A 25,504-nucleotide genomic window follows, 5' to 3' on the forward strand; every position below is an offset into this window, starting at 1 on the left:
ACACAGTAACAGTCTGATCTCTCTTTCTTTCCCCCACAGAGTCACACATGCCTGCTCACTGTGAATGTAAACATGCTCGTGCACAAATCTGGCTGTGCTCACACACACACTCACATCATAGTGATGAAGACAAAGCACAGTCACCCCCCTTACACCCACACACTTGCCCATCCTGGTGGACTGTCCACCTCCCACCTAAAGTCACACCATCTTAGCAGAGTTCATTCTCATTAGACATCACCACATGCTCACAGAGGGTTGTACTGGTCCAGGGTCCACACTCCACACCCCAAAAGCATCTCAAATGCCACAGCTCCAGAGTCTCTCTCTTCCACACGCCACAACACTCAGTAAAGCATTCACAATGGAAATGCTCATATTTTCTTTTTTTAAAATTTTACTTTAAGTTCCAGGATACATGTGCAGAGATACGTGTTACGTAGCTATATGTGTGCCGTGGTGGTTTACTGCACACAGTGACCCATCCTCTAAGTTCTCTCCCCTTGCCCCCACCCTGAACAAACCCTGGTGTGTGTTGTTCCCCTCCCTGTGTCCATGTGTTCTCATTGTTCAAATCCCACTTATGAGTGAGAACATGTGGTGTTTGGTTTTCTGTTCCTGTAGCAGTTTGCTGAGGATGATGGCTTCCAGCTTTATTTATGTCCTTGCAAAGGATATGATCTCATTCCTTTTTATGGCTGCATAGTATTCCGTGGTATACATGTACCATATTTCCTTCATCTGGTCTATTATTGATGGGCATTTGGGTTGGTTCCATGACTTTGCTATTGTAAGTAGTGCTGCACTAAACATATGTATGCATGTGTTTTTATAGTAGAATGATTTATATTCCTTTGGGTATATACCCAATAGTCAGATTACTGGGTCAAATGGTATTTCTGGTTCTAGATCCTTGAGGAATCGCCATACTGTCCCTCACAATGGTTGAACTAATTTACATTCCCACCAACGTGTAAAAGCACTCCTATTTTTCCACAGCCCCACCAGTATCTATGGTTTCTTGACTTTTTAATAATCGCTATTCTGATTGGCATGCAATGGTATCATTGTGGTTTTGATTTGCATTTCTCTAATAATCAGTGATGTTGAGCTTTTCTCATATGTTTGTTGACTGTGTAAATGTCTTCTTTTGAGAAGTGTCTGTTCTTATTTTCTTCCCACTTTTTGATGGGGTTGTCTATTTTTTTGTAAATTTGTTTAAGTTCCTTGTAAATTCTAGGTATTAGACCTCTGTCAGATGGATAGATTGAAAAAATTTTCTCCTATTCTGTAGGTTGCCTGTTCACTTTGATCATAATTTCTTTTGTTGTGTAGAAGCTCTTTAGCTCTGGGATAGATCCCATTTGTCTGTTTTGGCTTTTGTTGCAATTGCTGGTGGCATTTTTGTCATGAAGTCTTTGCCTATGCCTATGTCCTGGATGATATTGCTCAGGTTTTCTTCTATGGCTGTTATATTTTGGAGTTTTACATTTAAGTCTTTAATCCATCTTGAGTTAATTTTTGTGTAAGGTGTAAGGAAGGGTCTAGCTTCAGTTTTCTGTGTATGTCTGGCCAGTTTTCCCAGCACCATTTATAAAATAGGAGAGCCTTTCTCCAGTGCTTGTTTTTGTGAGGTTTGTTGAAGATCAGATGGTTGTAGATGTGGGGTGTTAGGAAATGCTCATATTTTCATCTCATAAAATCTCCCGTATATCTTTCTTGGTTTATAAGACTTGATATTTTTGAAAATAGTGCCTTTTTATGTCACCTATAACCCTGACATTTTTGCTCCCTCTGGGTGACTCTTTCAAATTGTGTCCAGGCTTCTGTGCAAATCTCTTGGAGTTGCAGCATTAAAATAGTCCCTGTCAGCTCTGTCCTCTGGCTTCATTCCTGACTCCAACACCCTCCCAGCAAGCTTTTTCTGCAGGATGCAAACAGCTGGGGCATCAGAAACCGACTCATACACAACCACCCCTGTTTTCAGGCCTGTGTCGGTGATGCAGCAGAAATCACAGTGGTGGAGGTACCAGGGGGAGGAAGGGGTCACCAGGGAAATGCGCAGATAAGAATGATGGAGTGAGGGGTTGTGCAGTCCAGCCTCCATGCACCTCCTGAAGCCTTTTCTCCACTGTGCAGAATTCACCCAGAAGGTGTACATTGTCCTAACTTGTGCAACCATTAAAAAACAAAAAGGTGGCATTCTGGAGAAAGGCGTTGGTCCTAGAAGGTAATCCTTCTCTTTGTCCCCAGAGTTTCTGGGACCAAGCACTGGCTTTGATCCTCAGCAGGACATGTGGAGAGGGGTTGAGAAAGTTCTTGTCTCCTGCCCCCTCACAAGGCCCCTTGGCTCTGCAAGGTGTGGGCTGTTCCCTTCTGTCTGTCACACACCTGGGCTGTAGCTGCAGCTTCTCCTTTCTTTTTGGGTGTTCATGTGAATGGACATTTCAGAGACATTGTTTCTCCTGCAGATTCAGGCAGAATCTAGTCTAGTCCTGGATCCAGACCTCTGTGAAAACAGAGACAGTTACAGGTGATAAAACTTCAGCCTTAATGCAGTCTTCTTCACCTGGGGCAGAGGACTCAGGAACCCTCCTTGAGTTCTCTTTTTGTGATGAGAGGAAGCATCCTTAAAACCTATGTTAGAATTTAAAGATAGAATGTATTAGAATTCCCTTTCTTCCTCCCTTCATCCTTTTTTAATTTTTAAAAATTTGCTCTTCAGTTTTACCATCAGTAAATGTAAATCATTTATAGGAAACTTGATCCTAGTTACCAAAGAACTGTATATTATGATGCATAATTATTAAACTAGCACTCGGGTAACCACCTCAATTCTACGCACAGCCCATTGCTAACACCGTTTGGCTCCTACCTGTTTCTTCCCCACCATGTGGTCTTCCTGCCCCCACAGATGAACACGCTCCTGCCTTTCTTCTCTGCCTTCCTTTCAGTTCCAGTACTTTGTGGAATGTTGCTTGAAGATGCTTTCTCTCTTAGGTCCTCTTTTGGGTCGTGCATGTTTTGTTCACATTTCTGTTTTTAGGATTCATTCATATTGCTGTGTGGAGCTGTAGTACCTTCGTTTTCACTGCTCTACACTCTGGAATTTTATGAATATGCCAACACATAGATACCAATTTTACTCTAGATGGACATTGGGGGTGTTCAGTTTGGTACAATTGCAAATATGACTTTCTAATCAAAATTGTTCTGGCCTCCTCATGCTGTTTATTTCTTCTTTAGAAAAAATTTTCAGACAGACTGTAGACTCCCTGAAATGTCAATCAAATCTTACACTTTTCACTCAGCAAGTAGACATAATTGTCCAGAACCCACACACAGTCTTCCTGGGAGGGCAGGGATCAAGACCCTCTGAGGGTTAGAATCTTTAGAGCATCTTGGATGGATGGGGCTTGCCCAGAGGCCACCCAAAAGGAAAAGGCTCCAGGGAAAAAGCCAGTCTTAGGAGAGGGCTGGGGTGTAAGGAAAGGTCTTCTGAGATCGAGACCCAGGCTTCTAGAGGAGAGGGAGGCAGTCATGGGCACTGGAGAGCTGGCAATAGAGGTGTCATACACCATGTCCGTGGTGGGGAAAATACGGGCTGAAGAAGAGGTCATCAGTGAGAGTGGACGCTGTGTGCCCTGAATGAAAGGTTCACCTTTCATCCATCTGTGACCAAGATTTACACTCTACAAAGTAGTGTCTGCCCTCATCACTCTTTGTGCCTGCAGCTCCTCCTCTGTGAAATGGCTTTTCCCTTTCTCAGTCTGGGGTTGGGATGGGAGCAGGGCATGATCGTGCATGAGCACTCTTTAAATGAATAAATTCCCTTTTTCTAAGTCTGGGTCTCAACAATTCCAGACATGAAGTTTTATATCCCCTATTCCTAAACTCAGGGGGAGAGCATAGGAGTTTCATTCTTGGTTTCCTGATTGAGTGGAGGGACTTGAGAGCTTTGGAGTCCAGGTGGGGGAAGGGAGCCCCCATGAGTGCCTGCCCTGTGTTTGCAGTGTTGATAGTGTGTCTCCTACTCACCCCTGCTCAGCTCCAACATAGCCCCTTGTACCCTGTGACTCACTAAGTTATTCAAGCCCCAAGTCCCCTCACTCTGTCCAGAAACCTCCACCCTGTTGTTTACCCTCCTCTTTCTATTACAGATTTTCTCACACCTATGGGAAAATCTTATGGTCCTACTTTCATAAAACGATTATGAATCAAGCAATTCTTATTTCCTGCCAATTCACCAAGGGCAGGAAATTGTTTATCTACTCTGAGTGTCTTGCTGTTTCCATAATAAATGTCTTTTCTATAACCTCTTTCTGAAACATGGATGCATAAGAATCCAGAAGTGAATTATGAAATCATTTATGTCTGCATCATGGATTTCTTGAGAATTTACTCATGGCTTGATAACTAGGTGTGAAAAGGAAACATACTTAGATTTTCAGTTCGGTTGAAAGTTTAGCCAGGGTCATAGGAAGAATAAGTTCTTTGGCAGCTGCCCAGTTGGCTCTCAATCTATCTGTAGTTATTTGCTCAGTTTCAGGTTGCATACTTGCTCAGGGTCAGTGGCAGGTAGAGATGTTCTTAGAAACTTTGGCAGGCTCCTATACATGAATCACAGCACAGACCCTGAAGATTTTCGGGAAAGCCATGCCATCCTTGCAGATAACTGCTCTGCTTTTGAGCCATTAGAGCTGCCTCTACCTACAAATATAGAAAAGCAAAGGCAATACCATGTTCCTGGAGGATCTGGAGAGATTAAGGCAACTGTGAAGGATTTGAAAGATCCAGGGCTGGTGATTTCACCACATCCACATTCACTCACGTATTTGGCCTGTGTAGAAAACAGTTGGCTCCTGGAGAATGACAGTGGATTCTCATCAGCTTCATCAGATGAGAACTGCAAGTGCAGCTGCTGTACCAGATGTGGCTTCATTGCTTGAGCAAATTAACACATCCCCTGGTGCATGGCACACATCTGGCAAATGTGTGGGTTTTTTCTTGTTACCTGTAAGTAAAGGCAACCAGAAGCAATTAGCTTTTAAATGACACAATCCGCTGCCTTCACTTTCCTACCTCAGATGATATCAACTCCCCAACCCTGTGTCCAAATTACTCCACAGACACTTTGTTCACTTCTTTCTTCCAGAAGACATCAGGCTGGTCCTTTACATTGATGATATTATGCTGATGAGACCTGGTGGTCATGACATTGGACATAATGGTAAGATGTTTCTGTGTGTCAGACTGTGGGAAATAAATTCCACACAAATTCAGGTGATTTCCCATTCAGTGAAATTTCCAGGCTGCCAGTGACCGGGGCATGGAAAGACGTTCCTTCTCAGATGCAGGTGGAGTTTTTACATCAGGCCCATTTTACCAACAAAGGGACACATGCCTAATAAGCCTCTTTGGATTTTGGAGGCTACACTTGCCTCACTTGGGTACATTCTGTTGGCCTACTTACCCAGCATCCTAAAAAGCTGTTAATTTCATGTGGGGCCCAGGACAAGGGAAGACTCTACTCCAGAACTAGGCTGCCATGCATGTTTCTCCGGCCTGGGACTCGGCAGGTGCAATGGTGCTTGAAGTGTTAGTGGCAAATAGAGATGCTCTTAGCAACTTTGGCAGGAAGTTTGAATGAATATACATGAATGACAGCACAGACCCTGAAGATTTTAGAGCAAAGCCATGCCATCCTTGTGGATAACTACTCTGCTTTTAAGAAAAAGCCTTTGTGTGTCTACTGGGCCTTAGTAGAGTGAATGATTAGCCATGGCCTCCTATTTACTATGAGGCCTGGCTGCGGGACAAGAGCCAGGTGGTGTTTCATGCACCCAGCCAAAAGGTTGGGCAAGTATAGCAGTTCTCCATTATCAACTACAGATGATCTATGTGAGTTGAGGCTTAAGCAGGCCCTGATGGCACAAGAAAGCTGCAGGAGGAAGGGTCCAAATGTTTACAGCCCCTACTCCTGGCCCATTACCTTCTCTCTCCAGCCTGTACCTGTAGCCTCCTGGGGAGTCAGCCTTATTTCATTTAGTGTGCTTTAAAGATTCATTCACATGATAGCAAGTATCAGAGTGTTATCCACTTTTAAGGCTAGTAATCTTCCATTGGATGTAGATCCTTAGTCGTACTTTTGCATCCTTTCCATCTTTTGCTTATAATGAATAATGGGCAGTGGTATGAACACTGCTGTACAAACATCTGTACCATACTCTCCCTTCAATACCGTAGGGTGTATGCCCGGAAGTGGTACTTCTAAATCATATGGTAAACTTTTTGAGGAATTGCCATAATATTTTCCACAGTGGCCACACCATTTTCCACTTCCAGCAGCAGTGTTCAAGGGTTCCAGTTTCTCCACATGCTCCCAACACTTGTCATTTTGCATTTTGAACATGATAGCCACCCTGAGTGTGAAGTGCTGTCTCACTGTGGCTCTGACTTTGCATTTCCCTAAGGACTTGTGATGTTGAATGTCAGATTTCATGTGCTTATTGGTCATTGCTATATCTGTTTTGGAGACATGTCTATTGACGTCCTTTCGCCATTGTTAAATTTGGTGAGATTTTTTCATCATTGTTGTTAGGTTGTTGAAGGTCTCTATATGTTCTAGATCAGCAGTCCTCAACCTTTTTGGCACCAGAGCATGGTCTTGTGGATGACAACTTTTCTATGGATGAAGGATGTGTGTGTGGTGGGTAATGGGGTAATGGTTCCTGGATGAAACTGTTCCATCTCAGATCATCAGGCATGAGTTAGACTCTCATAAGGTGCAAACAAACCTAGACCTCTCACATGACCAGTTCACAATAGGGTTTGCTCTCCTATGAGAATCTAATGGCACTGCTGATTTGACAGGAGGTGGAGCTCAGGCAGTAATATGAGGGATGGGGAGCAGCTGTGAATACAGATGAAGCTCTGCTTTGTTGCCCAATGCTCACCTCCTGCTGTATCTGGACTGTTTTCTAACAGGCCAAGAATGGTATTCATCCACGACCTGGGGCTTGGGGACTCCTGTTCTACATAATAATCACTTTTCAGATATATGACTTGAAAACAGCCTTCCATTCTGTGAGCTGACTGTTTACTCTTTTTACGGTGGACTTTGATGAACAGAGGCATTGAATCTTGATGAAGTGCCCTTTATCTGTTTTTTCTTTTGTTAATGGGCTTTTACCTTCCTCTTCCCATCAAATCTATTCAAAAGTTTTATGGCTCTACTTTCATAAAACAATCATGAAGACAGCAATTCTTATTGCCTACAATTTTTCTGAGGTTAGGCAATTGTGAATCTATGCTGAGTGTCTTGATAACTGCTTCCTTAATAAACAAATGTCTTTCCTCTCACTTCTATCTGATTTGTGAATGAGATAGCATTCATTAGAATCCAGAAATAAATTATGATATCATTTATCTCTGTACCATAGATTTCTTGAGAATCTATTAATGTTTTAATAACTGTGAGTGAAAAGCCAAGAGTCTGAATAACAACAACAACAAGAAACAGATAAAATGCACTTCGTCTGTATTTACAGCCCATATTCAAGAAATCATTGCCAAATCTCATGTCAAGATGATATCTGTCTGTGTGTCTCCTAAGTCTTTTATCGTTGAAGGTCTTACATTTATTGTTTGGCACATTTGGCATTCACTTTTGTATATGTTATAAGCTAAGGGACCAGTATGTGTAAGTCCAGTTTCCCCAGCATCACATGTTGAGAAGACTGTCCTTTTCCAATGTGATGGATGGTCGTAGCCCATTGTGGACTCTCAGATGACCCTCTGTGAGTGTTTCTGGGCTCTCTATTCTGCTCCTTTGATTTCTATGTCTCTCCTTAAGCCAGCACCGCACTGTCATGATACTGTCGCTTTTTAAAGGAGGTCAAACGTTGGCCACAATAAAATAGGCAATTCCAAAGCTATTTTTAGGTATTACATATCATGGATTTGGCTGTTTTTTTATTCTCAGGACCTACATGGACACTATTTCTCATCCTTGTGATACAGGAGTTATTAAGAAATAATTTTTAGGCAGATAGTAAGGGTAAAGGTTCTTGGTGGAGATTTTCCTGTAATAAAAAACAACCCCCAAACCATCTCTTTACTAACAGAAAAGGTGGCTTGAAGGGCCAAGAGAGCAAACTTTGATAAGCAATTGCCAGCCATCAGAAACGGTGTTTACTCAATATGGCGATTCCCATCGTCTTTTCCTTGTCACCAGGTGTACCAATTGTCATGGCCACCTCCAGATAATACCATGTTTTCCAAATATCATGGCAACCTGCATTTGTATATTAAAGGGGTAGGGTGGGAGGATCAGGTTTTTCGTGGGCTACCTGAATGACACACCCGATCAGACCAATCCACTGAGCTCTTTGGAAACCAGACACTGCCTCCTCCAGAATCTCGATATAAGCTGCCACTTTTCCGCTGCACACGAGGTTTTCTCTTTGTTCTAATCCCCCCCTCCCTTTGTCTCTGTACAGAGGAACTATTTTCTCTTCCTTCCTTCTTTCTTGCCTATGAAACATTTTACTCCTTAAAACCACTCCAGGGCTGTCCGTGGCATTAATCCTATCGGTGCGAGACCAAGGACCCTTGTGTTCCTCCAGTCATTGGAGCCATATCATTTTGATGCTTTAGCCAGGAACGGGAATTGATTCATCAAACTGGTGAGTATGGAGTGAATCTCAACTTTAAATCTGTCTTTTAATCTCAAGGATCTCTTCCAGGTATCCTGTTGCCAAGCTTTCTTCCGCTCTCTACTCGCGGTCTCTTACTGTTTCTCTCACTGTGTCTAATGTGCAGGAATCTTTACAGTTCAGGGAAGCAGGTCTGTTAGAGAAGATCAGGAATCAAGGCAGGCAGTAACTCAATAAATGTCTTGTCTCTCTGTGGTTTCGCCAGCGAGCAAATGGTATTTCTAAGCCAACATCGCCACCTGGTGGAAACAAAAATCCTCTTCATGAGACATGTTGGTTCTCTGCAGTACAGTGCAGCTTCACAAGTTTTCCATTTTGTGCTTTTCTGCTGCTACTTCCGTGGATTGGAAAGTTCTGCTTTCACCAGTTAGAAGCAGGATATCTCCTGCAGCCAGATTTTAGTTTTGATATTGTCCCATCAGTAGGAAAACAGCTATTGGATTCCTACCTTCTTTTAAGGCACCTATTCTGTCTCCAATTAAGATAGTACTTAATTAGTAAGGGAATTTTAAGTTGGAAGTTAACCAGAACTGTTTTTCTTTTTTTAAGGGTAAGTGCATTAGCATGGGTCATAACAGTACACAATCTAGCACATTGCCTCCATTAAAGGAGGCTTGCCCAAAGGTGACACAGTCTCCCCAGAGATCCACTTTTGTGGGGGAGCCAGGCAAATCACACAGGTTTAGGAAATCAAAAGTAAATCACACCAGGCAGATAAGTTACGATTGCATGGGTAAGCATGGTTAACCCCATCACTTAGTTCATCCAGTTCCATGGCTTGGAGGACCATGCCTATGACCATTGGTGGCATATTTAACATGGTGCCAAGGGTCACTTCCAAGATGGCCGAATAGGAACAGCTCTGATTTACAGCTCCCAGCAAGATCCATGCAGAAGACAGGTGATTTCTGCATTTCCAACTGAGGTATCTGGTTCATCTCACTGGGACTGGTTGGACAGTGGGTATAGCCCACAGAGGGTGAGCTGAAGCATGGTGGGGCATCGCCTTACCTGGCAAGCACAAGGGGTTAGGGGATTTCCCTTTCCTAGCCAAGGGAAGCCGTGAGTGACTGTACCTGGAGGAGCAGTACACTGCTGTCCAAATACTGCACTTTTCCCATCGTCTTCGCAACCAGCAGACCAGGAGATTCCCTCCCATGCTTGGCTCGGAGGGTCCCACACCCATGGAGCCTTGCTAGCTGCTAGGACAGCAGTGTGAGATCAACCTGGGATGCTGAAGTTTGGCAGGGGGAGGGGCATCCGCCATTGCTGAGGCTTGAGTAGGGGATTCTATGCTCACAGTGTAAACAAAGCACCAGGAAAGCTCAAACTGGGTGGAGCCCACTGCAGCTAAGCAAGGCCTACTGCCTCTCTAGATTCCACCTCTGGGGGCAGGGCACATCAGAACAAAAGGTAGCAGACAGCTTCTCCAGACTTAAACATCCCTGCCTGACAGCTCTGAAGAGAGCAGTGGTTCTCCCAGCATGGCGTTTGAGCTCCAATAATGAACAGACTGCCTCCTCAAGTGGGTCCCTGACCCCTGTGTAGCCTGACTGGGAGACACCTCCCAGTGGGGGCCGACAGACACCTCATACAGGCAGGTGCCCCTCTGGGAGGAAGCCTCCAGAGGAAGGATCAGGCAGCAATATTTGCTGTTCTGCAGCCTCTGCTGGTGATACCCAGGCAAACAGAGTCTGGTGTGGACCTCCAGCAAACTCCAACAGACCTGCAGCTGAGGGGCCATTTTGTTAGAAGGAAAACTAACAAACAGAAAGGAATAGCATCAACATCAGCAAAAAGGACATCCACACCAAAACCCCATCTGTAGGTTACCAGCATCAAAGACCAAAGGTAGATAAATCCACAAAGATAGGGAGAAACCAAAGCAGAAAGGCTGAAAATTCCAAAAACCAGAATGCCTCTTCTCCTCCAAAGGAATACACAACTCCTCGCCAGCAAGGGAAGAAAACTGGATGGAGAATGAGTTTGAAGGGTTGATAGAAGTAGGCTTCAGAAGTTTGGTAATAACAAACTTCTCTGAGCTAAAAAAGCATGTACTAACTAACCCATTGCAAGGAAGCTAAAAACCTTGAAAAAGCATTAGATGAATGGCTAACTAGAATAACCAGTGTAGAGAAGAACAGAAATGACCTGATGGAGCTGAAAACCACAGTATAAGAAATTCGTGAAGCACACACAAGCTTCAATAGCTGATTCAATCAAGCAGAAGAAAGAATATCAGAGATTGAAGATCAACCTAAGGAAATAAAGCATGAAGACAACATTAGAGAAAAAAGAGTGAAAAGAAACAAAGCCTCAAAGAAATATGGGACTATGTGAAAAGACCAAATCTATATTTGATTGGTGTACCTGAAAGTGACGGGGAGAATGGAACCAAGTTGGAAAACACTCTGCAGGATATTATCCAGGAGAACTTCCCCAACCTAGCAAGACAGGCCAACATTCAAATTCAGGAAATACAGAGAACACCACAAAGATACTCCTTGAGAAGAGCAACCCCAAGACGCATGATTGTCAGATTCACCAAGGTTGAAATGAAGGAAAAATGAAGGAAAAAATGTTTGGGGCAGCCAGAGAGAAAGGTTGGGCTACCCACAAAGGGAAGCCCATCAGACTAACAGCGGGTCTCTCAGCAGAAACCCTACAAGCTAGAAGAGAGTGGGGGCCAATATTCAACATTCTTAAAGAGAAGAATTTTCAACCCAGAATTTCATATCCAGCCAAACTAAGCTTTATAAGTGAAGGAGAAATAAAATCCTTTATGGACAAGCAAATGCTGAGAGATTTTGTCACCACCAGGCCTGCCTTACAAGAGCTCCTGAAGGAAGCAGTAAACATGGATAGGAACAACCAGTACAAGCCACTGCAAAACATGCCAAATTGTAAAGACCATTGATGCTATGAAGAAACTACATCAATTAATGGGTGAAATAACCAGCTGGCGTCATAATGTCATAATCAAATTCACACATAACAATACTGCCTTAAATGTGTCCCAGAGATTCTGGTACGTTGTGTCTTTGTTCTCATTCGTTTCAAAGAATATCTTTATTTCTGCCTTCATTTTGTTATTTACCCAGTAGTCATTCAGGAGCAGGTTGTTCAGTTTCTGTGTGGTTGTGCGGTTTTAAGTGAGTTTCTTAATCCTGAGTTCTAATTTGATTGCAAGCACCTTAAATGTAAATGGGCTAAATGTCCCAATTATAAGACACAGACTGGCAAATTGGATAATGAGTCAATACCCATCAGTGTTCTTTATTCAGGAGACCCATCTCATTTGCAGAGACACACATAGGCTCAAAATAAAGGGATGGAGGAAGTTCTACCAAACAAACAGCAAGGAAAATATAAAAAAGCAAAAAGCAGGGGTTGCAATTGTGGTCTCTGATAAAATAGGCTTTAAACAAAAAAAGATCAAAAGAGACAAAGAAAGCCATTACATAATGATAAAGGGAGCAATTCAACAAGAAGAGCTAATGATCCTAAATATATATGCACCAAATACAGGAACGCCCAGATTCATAAAACAAGTCCTTACAGACGTACAAAGAGACTTAGACTCCCATACAATAATAATAGAAGACTTTAACTCCCCACTGTCAATATTAGACAGATCGATGAGACAGAAAATTAACAAGAATATCCAGGACTTGAACTCAGCTCTGGACCAAGGAGACTTAACAGACATCTACAGAACTCTACATCCCAAATAAACAGAATATACATCCTTCTTAACACCACATCACGCTTATTCTAACATTGACCACATAATTGGAAGTAAAACACTCCTCAGCAAATGTAAAAGAACAGAAATCACAACAAACTGTTTCTCAGATCACAGTGCAATCAAATTAGAACTCAGGATTAAGAAACTCACTCAAAATTGCACAACTACACGGAAACTGGACAACCTGCTCCTGAATGACTACTGGGTAAATAACGAAATGAAGGCAGAAATAAAGATCTTCTTTGAAACCAATGAGAACAAAGACACAACTTACCAGAATCTCTGGGACACATTTAAAGCTGTGTGTAGAGAGAAATTTATAGCACTAAATGCCCACAAGAGAAAGCAGGAAAGATCTTAAATTGACACCTTAACATCACAGTTAAAAGAACTAGGGAAGCAAGAGCAAATAAATTCAAAAACTAGCAGAAGAGAAGAAATAACTAAGATCAAAGTAGAACTGAAGGAGATACAGACAGAAAAAGCCCTTCAAAAAATCAATGAATCCAGGAGTTGGTTTTTTAAAAAAGATCAACAAAATAGGATACTAGCAAGACTTATAAAGAAGAAGAGAGAAGAATCAAATAGAAGCAATAAAAAATGATAAAGGGCATATCACCACTGATCCCACAGAAATACAAACTATCATCAGAGAATACTTTAAACACTTCTACGCAAATAAACTAGAAAATGTAGAAGAAATCTATAAATTCCTAGACACACCCTCCCAAGACTAAACCAGGAGGAAGTTGAATCTCTGAATAGACCAATATCAGGTTCTGAAATTGAGGCAATAATTAATAACCTACCAACCAAAAAAAGTCCAGGATCAGATGGATTTACAGCCAAATTCTACCAAAGGTACAAGGAGGAGCTGGTACCATTCCTTCTGAAACTATTCCAATCAATAGAAAAAGAGGAAATCCTCCATAACTCATTTTATGAGGCCTGAGTCATCCTGATACCAAAGCCTGGCAGAGACACAACAAAAAAAGAGAATTTAGGCCAATATCCCTGATGAACATTGATGCAACAATCCTCAATAAAATACTGGCAAACCGAATCCAGCAGCACATCAAAAAGTTTATTCACCATGATCAAGTCAGCTTCATCCTTGGGATACAAGGTTGTTTCAACATATGCAAATCGATAAACATAATCCATCACATAAACAGAACCAATGACAAAAACCACATGATTATCTCAATAGATGCAGAAAAGGCCTTTGACAAAATTCAACAGCCTTTCATGCTAAAAACTTGCAATAAACTAGGTATTGATGAAACGTATCTCAAAATAATAAGAGCTATTTATGGCAAACCCACAGCCAATATCATACTGAATGGATAAAAACTGGAAGCATTCCCTTTGAAAACCAGCACAAGACAAGGATGCCCTCTCTCACCACTCCTATTCAACATAGTATTGGAAGTTCTGGCCAGGGCAAATAGGCAAGGGAAAGAAATAAATGTTATTCAATTAGGAAAAGAAGAAGTCAAATTGTCTCTGTTTGCAGATGACATGATTGTATATTTAGAAAACCCCATCATCTCAACCCAAAATCTTAAGCTGATAAGCAACTTCAGCAAAGTCTCAGTGTACAAAATAAATGTGCAAAAATCACAAGCATTCTTATACATCAATAATAGACAGAGAGCCAAACCATGAGTGAACTCCCATTCACAATTGCTACAAAGAGAATAAAATACCTAGGAATCCAACTTACAAGGGATGTGAAGGCCCTCTTCAAGAAGAACTACAAACCACTGCTCAAAGAAATAAAAGAGGACACAAACAAATGGAAGAACATTCCATGCTCATGGATAGGAAGAATCAATATCATGAAAATGGCCATACTGCCCAAGGTAATTTATAGATTCAATGCTATCCCATCAAGCTACCAATGACTTTCTTCACAGAATTGGAAAAAACTACTTTAAAGTTCATGGGGAACCAAAAAAGAGCCCACATAGCCAAGACAATCCTAAGCAAAAAGAACAAAGCTGGAACTGTCATGCTACCTGACTTCAAACTATACTACAAGGCTACAGTAACCAAAACAGCATGGTACTTGTACCAAAAGAGATATATAGACCAACAGAACAGAACAAAGACCTCAGAAATAACACCACACATCTACAACCATCTGATCTTTGACAAACCTCACAAAAACAAGCAATGGGGAAAGGATTCCCTATTTAATAAATGGTGCTGGGAAATCTGGTTAGTCATATGAAGAAAGCTGAAACTGGATCCCTTCCTTACACCATATACAAAAATTAATTCAAGATGGATTAAAGACTTAAATGTAAGACCTAAAGCCATGAAAACCCTAGAAGAAAACCTAGGCAATACTATACAGAACATATGCATGGGCAAGGACTTCATGACTAGAACACCAAAAACACTGGCAACAAAAGCCAACATAGGCAAATGGGATCTAGTTAAACTAAAGAGCTTCTGCATAGCAAAAGAAACTACAATCAGGGTGAACAGGCAACCTACAGAACGGGAGAAAATTTTTGCAATCTATCTATCTGACAAAGGGCTAATATCGACAATCTACAAAGAACTTAAACAAATTTACAAGAAAAAAACAAAGAACCCCAACAAAAAGTGGGCAAAGGATATGAACAGACACTTCTGAAAAGAAGACATTTATACAGCCAACAAACACATGAATAAATGCTCATCATCACTGGTCATCAGAGAAATGCAAATCAAAACCACGATGAGATACCATCTTATGCCAGCTAGAATGATGATCATTAAAAAGTCAGGAAACAACAGATGCTGGAGAGGATGTGGAGAAATAGGAACACTTTTACACTGTTGGTGGGATTGTAAATTAGTTCAACCATTGTGGAAGACAGTGTTGTGTTTCCTTAAGCATTTGGAACTAGAAATAGCATTTGACCCAGCGACCCCATTACTGGGTATATACCCAAAGGATTATAAATCATGCTACTATAAAGACACATGCACACGTATGTTTACTGTAGCACTATTCACAATAGCAAAGACTTGGAACCAACCCAAATGTCCATCAATAATAGACTGGATTAAGAAAATGTGGCACATATACACCATGGAATACTATGCAGCCATAAAAAAGGATGAGTTCATGTCCTTCGCAGGGACATGGATGAAGCTGGAAACTGTCATTCTAGGCAAAATATCACAAGGACAGAAAACTAAACACGGCATGTTCTCACTCATAAGTGGGAGTTGAACAATGAGAACACACGGACACTGGGAGGGGAACATACACACTGCAGCCTGTTGTGGGGTGGGGGGCTTGGGGAGGGATAGCGTTAGGAGAAATACCTAATGTAAATGACAAGTTGATGGGTGCAGCCAACCAACATGGCACATGTATACCTATGTAACAAACCTGCACGTTGTGCACATGTACCCTAGAACTTAAAGTATAAAAGAAATCTAGAGTAATAAAAATGCATTGATACTGGCTTAACAATAAACTTATAGACCAATGGAACAGAATTGAGGGTCCAGAAATAAACCTAAATAGCCATTGTATATTGATTTCAACAAGGATGCCAAGACCATTCAATGTGGGAAGGAATTGTCTCTTGAATAAATGATTTTTGGTTTTGTGGGGTTTTTGTTTCTTTGTTTGTTTTTAACTTTTAAGTTTTAAGTTCAGGGGTACATGCACAGGATGTGCAGTTTTATTATACAGGTAAACCTGTCATGGAGGTTTGTTGTACTGAACATCCACATGTAAAAGAATGAAGCTGGATCCTCATTTTATACTGTATACAAAAATGAACTCAAATTGTATCACCAGCCCAAATGTAAGAGATAAAACTGCCATATACTTAGAATAAATATAAGGTTGAACCTTCATGATCTTGAATTTGGCAATGGTTTTTTCAATATGGTACCAGAAGCACGAGAAATAAAGAAAAAAGAATAAATTTGGCCTTATGAAAACTAAAAATTTTGTGAATTTAAAAACACTATAGAGTTAAAAGAGAACATGCAGAATGGAAAATATATATTGTCAAATCATATACTTGGTAAGTGTCTAGTTTCCAGAATATATGAAGAATGTTCAGAACTGAACAACAAAAAGACAAGCAACCCAGAATCCTTCAGCGGTCCTGCGATGCTCTCGCCATCAGCAGATCTTACTGGCTCACAGAGAAGAAACTTGTCAATGTCATTTGGGCATCTTAACAGCGGGCTCCTAAACTTGGTTGTGTGTGCTGCGCAGATGTCAGAGGCACCCTGTGTGGGCAAAGTCCGCCTTGCCCACCTCTCTAGCTCCAAAACTACAATCCCCAGAGGCCTCTGTGGTCACTTCCACTACCCACTCTACACACCTTCCGTGTGTCACATTAATGTCAGAAGTACTTCTGGTTGGTGGCCCTGACTGGTTAGGCTGGCTGGCACCCAGGGAGGCCTCCCTCCAGGTCTTCCCCACACCTCTGTACCTCGTTACCTAACCGGCTTCAGGATCCGCAGTGTGCATCCACATTCCATGACTGCCCTATAGGCAGTCAGCATGCCCTTCTGCGTGTCCCTGTGTTACTCACGGGGATGTAGGCTGGGAGCCGTAGAGTTGTCTCAGAACTTGGGTGCTCTCCTGTGGGTGCCTCCAGGCCATTTTCCTTTCACTGGAGCCCACAGGGTTAGAGACAAACCCTCACTCTGTTGCTTGGGGACAAAGGCTTCACTCCCTGGCCCGAGCTTGCAGCTGAGCTTGAGGTTGCGGGGTCATCCTGGGCCCCCTCTGGATGGGAATTGGCTGCCCTGGTGATTTCTGTGACATCCCCGACCCCAACAGTGGGGCTCTGGAGCGGACTGCGCTTCACCTCGTGGGGAGGGGGTTTCCACCTGAGAGTCAAAAAAGAGGTGAGAATTACCTGTAATTCCATCTTGGCTGTCAACAGGATGGATCCCGTTACCTTTTCTTGCCCTGGAAGCTCCCTTGTTGGTACCGGGGAAAGTTCATTCCTAGTTCTGGAAGAGTGGCTCATTCGAACAGGAGTCCTCCCTCAGCATTCCTGTCTGCTGCATCTGTACTGCAGTCGTTCATGAAGTAGTTAATAGTAAACACATATGGAACAGTTTAATAAAAGTACAGAGATGTGTGCGCTTAATTGTTCAGTGATGTGGATGAAGGGCAGCAGAGATGCCTGTGATTTCAAAGGGTTGGGAGGACTCGCAGAAATAGGGCTGTCTCAGCTGCCCCTGACCGGTTTGATACCTTGGAGATTAGGGAAAGGTATTCCACTGGGAGGCGGGAAGGAAGCATAGTCAGAGGCTGGGCTCTTGCTATAGTGTGGAAGGATTATGGTGGCCAAGGGCCTTCTTAAGGTTGATTTTTAAATATGCATAGGTGAAGATACAGACTAGCTATTCACATATAGAACAAGGAGAAGCTTGATATAGTCTGACCTGAATTTTACATTTGAGAGCATTTTCAGCTTCTGGCAATTGGGACATTTTACCCAAAATTCCAGATTCCCTGCTTCTCTGAAAATAAATCTGCCCTAACTCTGCACTATTCTTTTTTTTTTGAGATGGAGTTTTGCTCTTGTTGCCCAGGCTGGAGTGCAGTGGTAAGATCTCTGCTCACCGTAACCTCCCCACCCAAGTTCAAGCGATTCTCCTGCCTCAGCCTCCCAAGTAGCTGGGATTTACAGGCATGTGCCACCACGCCCAGCTAACTGTCTTGTACTCTTTTTTAGTAGAGATGGAGTTTCAACATGTTGGTCAAGCTGGTCTGGAACTCCTGACCTCAGGAGATCCACCTGCCTCGGCCTCCCAAAGTGCTGGGATTACAGGTGTGAGCCACCTTACTTGGCCAGTCTGCACTATTTCTTAGTGTCAGACAATTTGAGCCAAAAAATGTCTTTCTCATTCGGATGTGACCTTCAGGGTCTAATTTTTGTATTTTTAGTATAGATAAGGTTTCTTTCGTTCTTTCTTTTTTTTTTGACACTGAGTTTTGCTCTTGTTGCCCAGGCTGGAGTGCAGTGGCCTGATCTCAGCTCACTGCAACCTCCACCTCCCGGGTTCAAGCGATTCTCCTGCCTCAGCCTCCCGATGGGATTACAGGCACCTGCCACCATACCTGGCTAATTTTTTGTATTTTTAGTATAAACGGGGTTTTGCCATGTTGGGCAGACTGGTCTCGAACTCCTGACCTTAGGGGATCCTTCCACCTCAGCCTCCCAAAGTGTGGGATTACAGGCATGAGCCAGTGCCTGGCCCCACCTGGCTAATTCGTTGTGTTTTTGAAGAGACAGGGTTTCACCATGTTGGCCAGGATGGTCTTGATCTCTTGACCTCATGATCCAATGGCCTCAGCCACCGAAACAGCTGTGATTACAGGTGTGAGACACTGCACCCGGCCTCAATGTAGCTTTTTATCAAAGTATTTATGTAGGAAAAATTAATCAGAGGGCAGAAGCATTTCAATACTTAGGTTGTTTAAGATGAAATTTGTGGCTGCCAGAGTGCCAGACACACATAAAATGTTTCGCACATGAAGGAACCACAACTGAAATTAATTTGAAGGAACTAAGTAACAAATGATTTTCTGTTGTTTGTTTTGGTATGTTATTTTGGGAATGTGATTAATCACGTATATCAAGGGTGTTGGGAAGAATTTCCAGATACTCTGATATGCATGACATCTTAATCATACAAAATAAAGCAAGGCTATCTTAGGAAATTAGGTATCACTGCCAAGGACCTTTACATCAGAGGATAAATTAGAATTACTATTAAATTTGTAATGATCAGATGGGCTGGCAGGCAAGTTGTGTCATTTTTTTCTCAGCATTTTTTCTTTTCCTTGATTCAATAAAACAAACTTAATTGCCAGCTATCTGCAGAACACTCGCTAGATTATATTTAATATGTGAAACACAGCCTGCACACTCACAGATCCTTGCCACATCCCGTTCCCATCCTCTCAAAACCTATGTTACCCTGTGGCTAGATTTCTCAATGAGATGAAAGAGAGAGATGCATGAAAACCATCTTTGAGGTGGCTCTGCACCGCTCCTGCAGGTAGACAATGACCTCTCTGGTGAGACTTTTATCCTTGGCTGGAGGGTGGAGTGTTCTTTCTTGAAGACTGGGAAGTGTTCTTTCTTGAAGACATTGAGCCAGAATAAGAAGCCTCTAGGCTTCTCAGAAACAGGGCAGACAGAGCAAGAGGGAGGACAGAGCAGAGGCCAGAGCCCAGGCAGGATAAGGCACAATGCCACCATCACGGGGATCCGGGGAGGAGTACCAAACAGGTGAGCTGGCCAGGAAGGCCAGCGTTTGAGTGACAGAGATGCTTGCCCCATGTCGTTGCCGGCTTCCTTCCTTGTCCCTCTGTTGAGCTGAGGCTAGATTACTCAATGAGGGCAAATGGCGAGAGGAGTGAGAACCATCATCTTGAAGGTGTGTGGGCACCCTCCTGCGGGTGGACAATGAGCACCTGTGAGGCCTTTGTTCATGGCTGGGGTCTGGTCATCTTGATCCTAGTAAAAAGGCGGCTCAGAATGGAAAGGCGATGAAAACCACTGTGGGTCAGGCCGGAGCCTCGGAGCCCCGACACCCAAACACTGCCACGGAGGGCTCCTGCTTTGCCAAGCCCCAGGGACTGGTTTCTAAGACAACCATGGGAATCACTGTGACCTGGGAATCAGCTCGCACCTCGCACATGCGCATTGGCTGGGCCGACTGGCGCCCGGCTCCTGGAAGTCAGGCTGTGGCCCCTTGAAACAATGGCGGCTGCGGGGCGGCAAGGGGGCTCCTGCTGCAGCTGCTGTGGTGGCTGGATCCGGGGTCCAGTAGGGGGCGGCGTGGGAGAGGGCAGGCGTCCCAGGGCCAAACCCCCAGGAATCCTGTCTTCAGGACCTCCTGGGGCCGACTGCCACCGGTGGAGGGGGAGCTCCAGAGCGTCTGCTGGGGTCTCAGGACTCCTCTTCAGATGCGATTTTGGACCCCTTCGAGTGAGAAAGGATGGGCTCACCGCATCTGGTGAGGCAGGCAGGGCCTCGCTGTAGCGCAGAATGATCCCATGGGCCTCAAGGCGTGGTGTCAGCTGAAAATTCACTGACCCATGAGCCCTCTGCCTCCCTCCTCCTTTGAAAGAGCAGTGGCCTGCCCCACTTCTAAAAGCCCTGGGGTTCCTGCAAGCGGACACTGCTTTCCAGGACACGTGCAAACAGGGACAGGGGCGAATCCGAGGTGGAGCCAACGAGACCACGCATGGCACTGGCGTATCCCAGAGCAGATGGTGTGAATGTGTGTCACCGAGGGCATATGGGGCGATGGCGAAACAAACAATCGTGTCCAGGCATGTGCCCAGTGGAAGGGGGGCACAGGTGATCTTTCCATCAACGCCAATGAAAATCGAAGCACACCTGGGAACCAGGAGGGGGCCTGTGCATGAGCCCAAGCCACATTTTGAAATGCCTGCTGGAGGAACAAAGAGGTTTCTGCAAAGTTCACCCCACCCCCAACCCTCTACCGCCCAGGTAGCTCTGACGCAACCTTCCCCGCACCCAGCCCCAGGCCCAGCCCAGTCCTGTTGGTTCCCCGACATTTGTTACAGCCAAAAGATTCAGGGAGTCAGCCCACCCAGGAGCAGAGGAGAGGATGTCCCTCAAGAATGAGACAGGAAGTGCAGAGGAAATGTGACACCGCCTGTCCTAGAAGACAAGACCAGTCACGGTCGCCTGCCGCTCATTCTAGGCAATCCACCCACCCATCAGGTGAATCATGGAGACCAAGGTAGCGTCCGTGTCTGAGACACGTATGGAAGCCAAGAGCTCCAGGATCATCAAACCCGCCGAATCAAGCAGAAACAGGTTTGGAGAGAGAAACAGTCATGACACGGATCTCCACGAAGTGTCTCCCTGACGGACTGGGAAGTGATCTTTGTTGAAGATGTTCAGCCAGACCAAGAAGCATCTAGGCCCCTCAGAAACAGGGGAGACAGAGTAAGAGGGAGGACAGAGCGGAGGCCAGATTCCAGGCAGATTACAGCACTGTGTCATCGCCATGGGCATAAGGGGAGGGGTGCCAAAAGGGTGACTTGTCCAGAAAGGCCAGCGTTCCAGTGACAGGGATTGTTGCCATCTTCCATTCCCAGCTTCTTTTTACAAGATTGTATCGTGATGTGGCTTCATTTCTCAGAGAAGAGCCGTGAGAAGATACAACCATGTTGTTTGACGTGGGTCTGCTCCGCTCCTGCAGGACAATGAACTCCTGTGAGGCTTTTGTTCTTGGCTGGAGTGTGGTCATCTTGATCGTAGAAAAGAGGCCGCTCAGGATGGGGATGAGATTTCAATTGCTCTGGGACTGAAGCATCCCCTCACGTGGTAGAGGCCTTCCGAAACCCAAAGTGGAACTATGGCAGAAACGATTGACAACCGGCCACATGACCCAGGCAGAGACGCAGAAAGAGGCTCACCAAAGAGAGGCCAAAATGAAAGAAATCGCTTTTTGGCTCACAGGGCACATTCGTCCAAACACACGCACGCACACGGGCACACACACAGAAACCGACAGAGAGAGGGAAAGATACAGAGAGTGAGAGACAGAGAGAGATAAGAGAGAATGGGAGACACACACACCCAGTCATACAGCAGTGGCACAGAAACACACCACACACCCCCTGGCAACTCCTGAGGCGGCGGGGTTCTGCTCTCGACGAGAATGACCCTCGGGTGAGAGAGCAGCCCACGGGCACACAGGCACACCTTTCCTCGAGATCAGGGGGGCACGACTTTTGGGGAGACTCACCCGAACACAGTCCTGGCAGGCCTGAGGCTGGGGTGCCACGCTGCTTCTTCCAGACTCCCCCTGTGGTTTCGTCATCCTGGTCGGCCCTTTGCGACTCCTGGCATCCAGAGACGTTCCTGTCGATCCCGTGGAGAGGTCAGGCCTGAGCCTCGGAGCCCCAACACCCAAGCACTGCCACGGAGGGCTCCTGTTTTGCCAAGCCTCAGGAACGGGTTTCTAAGACAACCGTAAGAATCACTGTGACCGCAGAAGCGGCTCTCACCTCGCGCATGCGCATTGGCTGTGGCGACTCGCGCTCCGCTGACGTCAGGCTGCGTGCGGACCCTTTAAACTATGGCGGCTGCGCTGCGGCCTGGGGGCTTCTGCTGCAGCCACGATTTGCGGCGGATCCGGGGTCCAGTAGGGGGTGGCGTGGGAGAGTGGGTCGCGGGCGTCGCAGGGCCAAACCCCCAGGAGACCTGTCTTCAGGACCTTTTTGAGCAGTCTTCCACGGTTGGAGGGGGAGCTTCAGGGAGAGTCCGATGTGGAGCCAATGCGACCACACATGGCACTGGCGTCTCTCAGAGCAGATGGGGTGTGTGTCACTGAGGCCATATGGGGCGATGGCGAGAAAGACAATGGTGTCCAGGCGTGTGCGCGGTGGAAGAAAGGCCCAGGTGACCTCCCCATCAACGCCAAGGAAAAGCAAAGCACACCTGAGAACCAGGAGAGAGCGTGTGAATGAGTCCAAGCCACATTTTGGGATGCCTGCACGGGAGCAGAGAGGCTTCTACAAAGTTCACCCCACACCCACCCCTCCACCGCCTAGGTAGCCCTGATGCAACCTCACCTGCACCCAGCCCCAGCCCTGTCCTTTTGGTTCCCTGACATTCGTGATAGCCAAAAGATTCAGTTGTGGGACGCAGTCCACCCAGGAGCCGAGGAGAGGATGTTCCCTCAGAGTGGGACGGGAAGTGCAGTGGAATGCGACACCGCCTTTCCTAGAAGCCAAGGCCAGTCACTGTTGCCTACCGCTCATTCTAGGCAAACTACGCAGCCATCAGGAGAAACATGGAGACCAAGGGAGATTCTCTGTCTGAGACAGGTATGGAAGTTCAGAGCTCCAGGATCGTCAAAACTGCCCAATCAACCAGAAACAGGTTTGGAGAGAGAAACATTGATGACGCGGATCTCCATGAAGTTTCTCCCTGATGGACTGGGAAGTGTTCTTTGTTGTAGGCATTGATCCAGACCAAGAAGCACCTAGACCCCTCAAAACAGGGCAGACAGAGCAAGAGGGACGACAGAGCAGAGGCCAGAGCCCAGGCAGGATACAGGCACAGATTCACCGCCACGGGCATAAGGAAAGGAGTGCCAAAGGGGTGAGTTGTCCAGAGAGTCCAGCGTCCCAGTACAGGGATCCTTGCCATGTCACCTTCCCCGCTTCTTTTTAAGATTGGGTCGTGATGTGGCTTCATTTCTCAGAGAAAAGCCGCGAGGAGATAGAACCATCTTCTTTGACTTCGGTTTGCTCCCTTCCTGCAGGACAATGAACTCCTGTGAGGCTTTTGTCCTTGGCTGGAGTGTGGTCATCTTGATCCTAGAAAAGAGGCCGCTCAGGATAGGGATGAGATTTCAATTTCTCCGGGACCGATGCATCTCCACACGTCATCGAAGCCTTCACAAACCCAAAGTGGAACCGCCGCGAAAAAGATTGACAACCGGCCACATGACCCAGCCAGAGACGCAGAAAGAGGCTCACTAAAGACAGGCCGACATGCCAGAAATCGCTTTGTGGCGCATAGGGCACATTCGCCCCAACACTCACACGCACACAGGCGCACAGACAGACAGAGAAAGCGAGAGAGACAGACAGAGATGGGGAGACAAAGAGAGAAGAAAGAATGTGATACACACGCACACAGACATACAGCAGTGGCACAGAAACACACACCTCCAGGCAATCCCTGAGGCTGTGGGGTTCTGCTCTTCGGGACAACGACTCTTGGGTGAGAGAGCAGCCTACGGGCACACAGGCAGACATGTCCTCAAGATCACGGGGGGCACGACTTTTGGGGGGACTCACCCGAACACCACCCAGGCAGGCCTGAGGATGGGATGCCGCGCTGCTTTCCTTGAACTCCGTCTGCTGTTTCTGCAACCTGGTCGGCCCTCCGTTTATTGTGGTGTCCCGAAACAGTTTTGTCGACCCCCTGGATTGGTCAGGCTGGAGTTTCGGCACCGACGCACTGCCACGGAGGGCTCCTGCTTTGTCAAGGCTCAGGGAGTCGTCTTCAGCCAACCGTTGAAGTCACTGTGACAGGACAATGGGCTCGCGCCGTGCGCATGCGCATTGCCCAGGCAGACGCCTGCTTTGCTCTTGAAAGTCCACGTCTGCGGCCCCTTTAAACAGGTTCGGTGACGCGCGTGGGGGGTTCTGTGGCAGTCGCGGTGGTGGCTGGAGCGGGGATGTAGTAGGGAGCGTTGTAGGAGTGGGGGCTTCGGGCTTCCCAGGGCTGGACCCCCGGGAGTCCTGTCCTCAGGACCTCCTTGAGCCGACTTCTACCGGTGGAGGGGGAGCTTTAGGGTGCCAGCTGGGGTCTCTGGACTCACAGGCTGGAGTGCATTGGTGTGATCATAACTCACTGCAGCCTCAATCTCCCAGGCTTAAGCGATTTTCTTGCCTCAGCCTCCCACGTACCTGGGACTACAGGCATGTTCCCCCACACTCAACTACTTTTCTTCAAAAACATTTTTGTACGAATGGGGACTTACTATGTTGCCTGGCTCATGTCAAACTCCCGGACTAAGCCGTCCTCCTGTGTTGGCCTCCCCAAGTGCTGAGATTACAGGTGTGAGCTTCCACGTGCAGCTAAATTCTTATGTTTTAAATCCCTACCTCCCACAATAAGCAGATGTTAGTCCCACTTATTTTATAACTTTTTGCTGTCTATGTCTCTTTTTGTCCCTGGACACAGGGATTAGCAACCCACTCTCCACCAAATTTCAAATCATTAAGGGCATTATGCTATGTCCCAGGAGTGGCTGAGGCTTCAACGACTTGCTGCTCTAACCTAGGCCTGCTGAAGAGTACAATTCTTGTGTTTCTGTGTTGTTTAACAACCTTCCTGAGCTCCTCTAAGTCAGTCCATCCTGCCACAACTGGGAAGAATAAAGAAATTCTGCAGGAAAATGTTTATCAACCTGACTGTTTGTCAGGTAGAAGACAGGTCTGTTGACCACGTCAGGCGTGGCAGCGCATGACAGTGAGCGCCCC

General features: G+C 45.5%; 1 protein-coding gene across 11 annotated transcripts; it reads right to left on the reverse strand.

The window, feature by feature from the left end:
- Nucleotides 1-379: 379 nt before the first annotated feature.
- LOC103888605 (uncharacterized) lies at nucleotides 380-24,438 on the reverse strand. 11 transcript variants are annotated; one of them, XR_008516594.2, is made up of 5 exons: nucleotides 22,249-22,498; nucleotides 17,358-21,693; nucleotides 4,832-5,014; nucleotides 2,876-3,103; nucleotides 380-2,637 (listed from the first exon to the last, which is right to left on the reverse strand). XR_008516594.2 is itself a non-coding variant. In XM_054540425.2 (4 exons), the coding sequence occupies exon 4, from the start codon at nucleotides 21,044-21,046 to the stop codon at nucleotides 20,141-20,143; it is 906 nt and encodes a 301-aa protein (XP_054396400.1). In that variant the 5' UTR covers nucleotides 21,047-21,693; nucleotides 22,249-22,364; nucleotides 22,511-22,943; nucleotides 24,314-24,438; the 3' UTR covers nucleotides 16,629-20,140. The 11 variants fall into 11 exon arrangements, 2 of the variants coding, with proteins under 2 accessions (XP_054396400.1, XP_054396399.1); XR_008516593.2 differs by having other exon boundaries at nucleotides 4,440-5,014; XR_010138491.1 differs by lacking the exon at nucleotides 2,876-3,103.
- Between the last annotated feature and the right edge of the window lie 1,066 nt (nucleotides 24,439-25,504).

Source organism: Pongo abelii, chromosome 20, assembly GCF_028885655.2.
Source record: "Pongo abelii isolate AG06213 chromosome 20, NHGRI_mPonAbe1-v2.0_pri, whole genome shotgun sequence".
NCBI lineage: Eukaryota > Metazoa > Chordata > Mammalia > Primates > Hominidae > Pongo > Pongo abelii.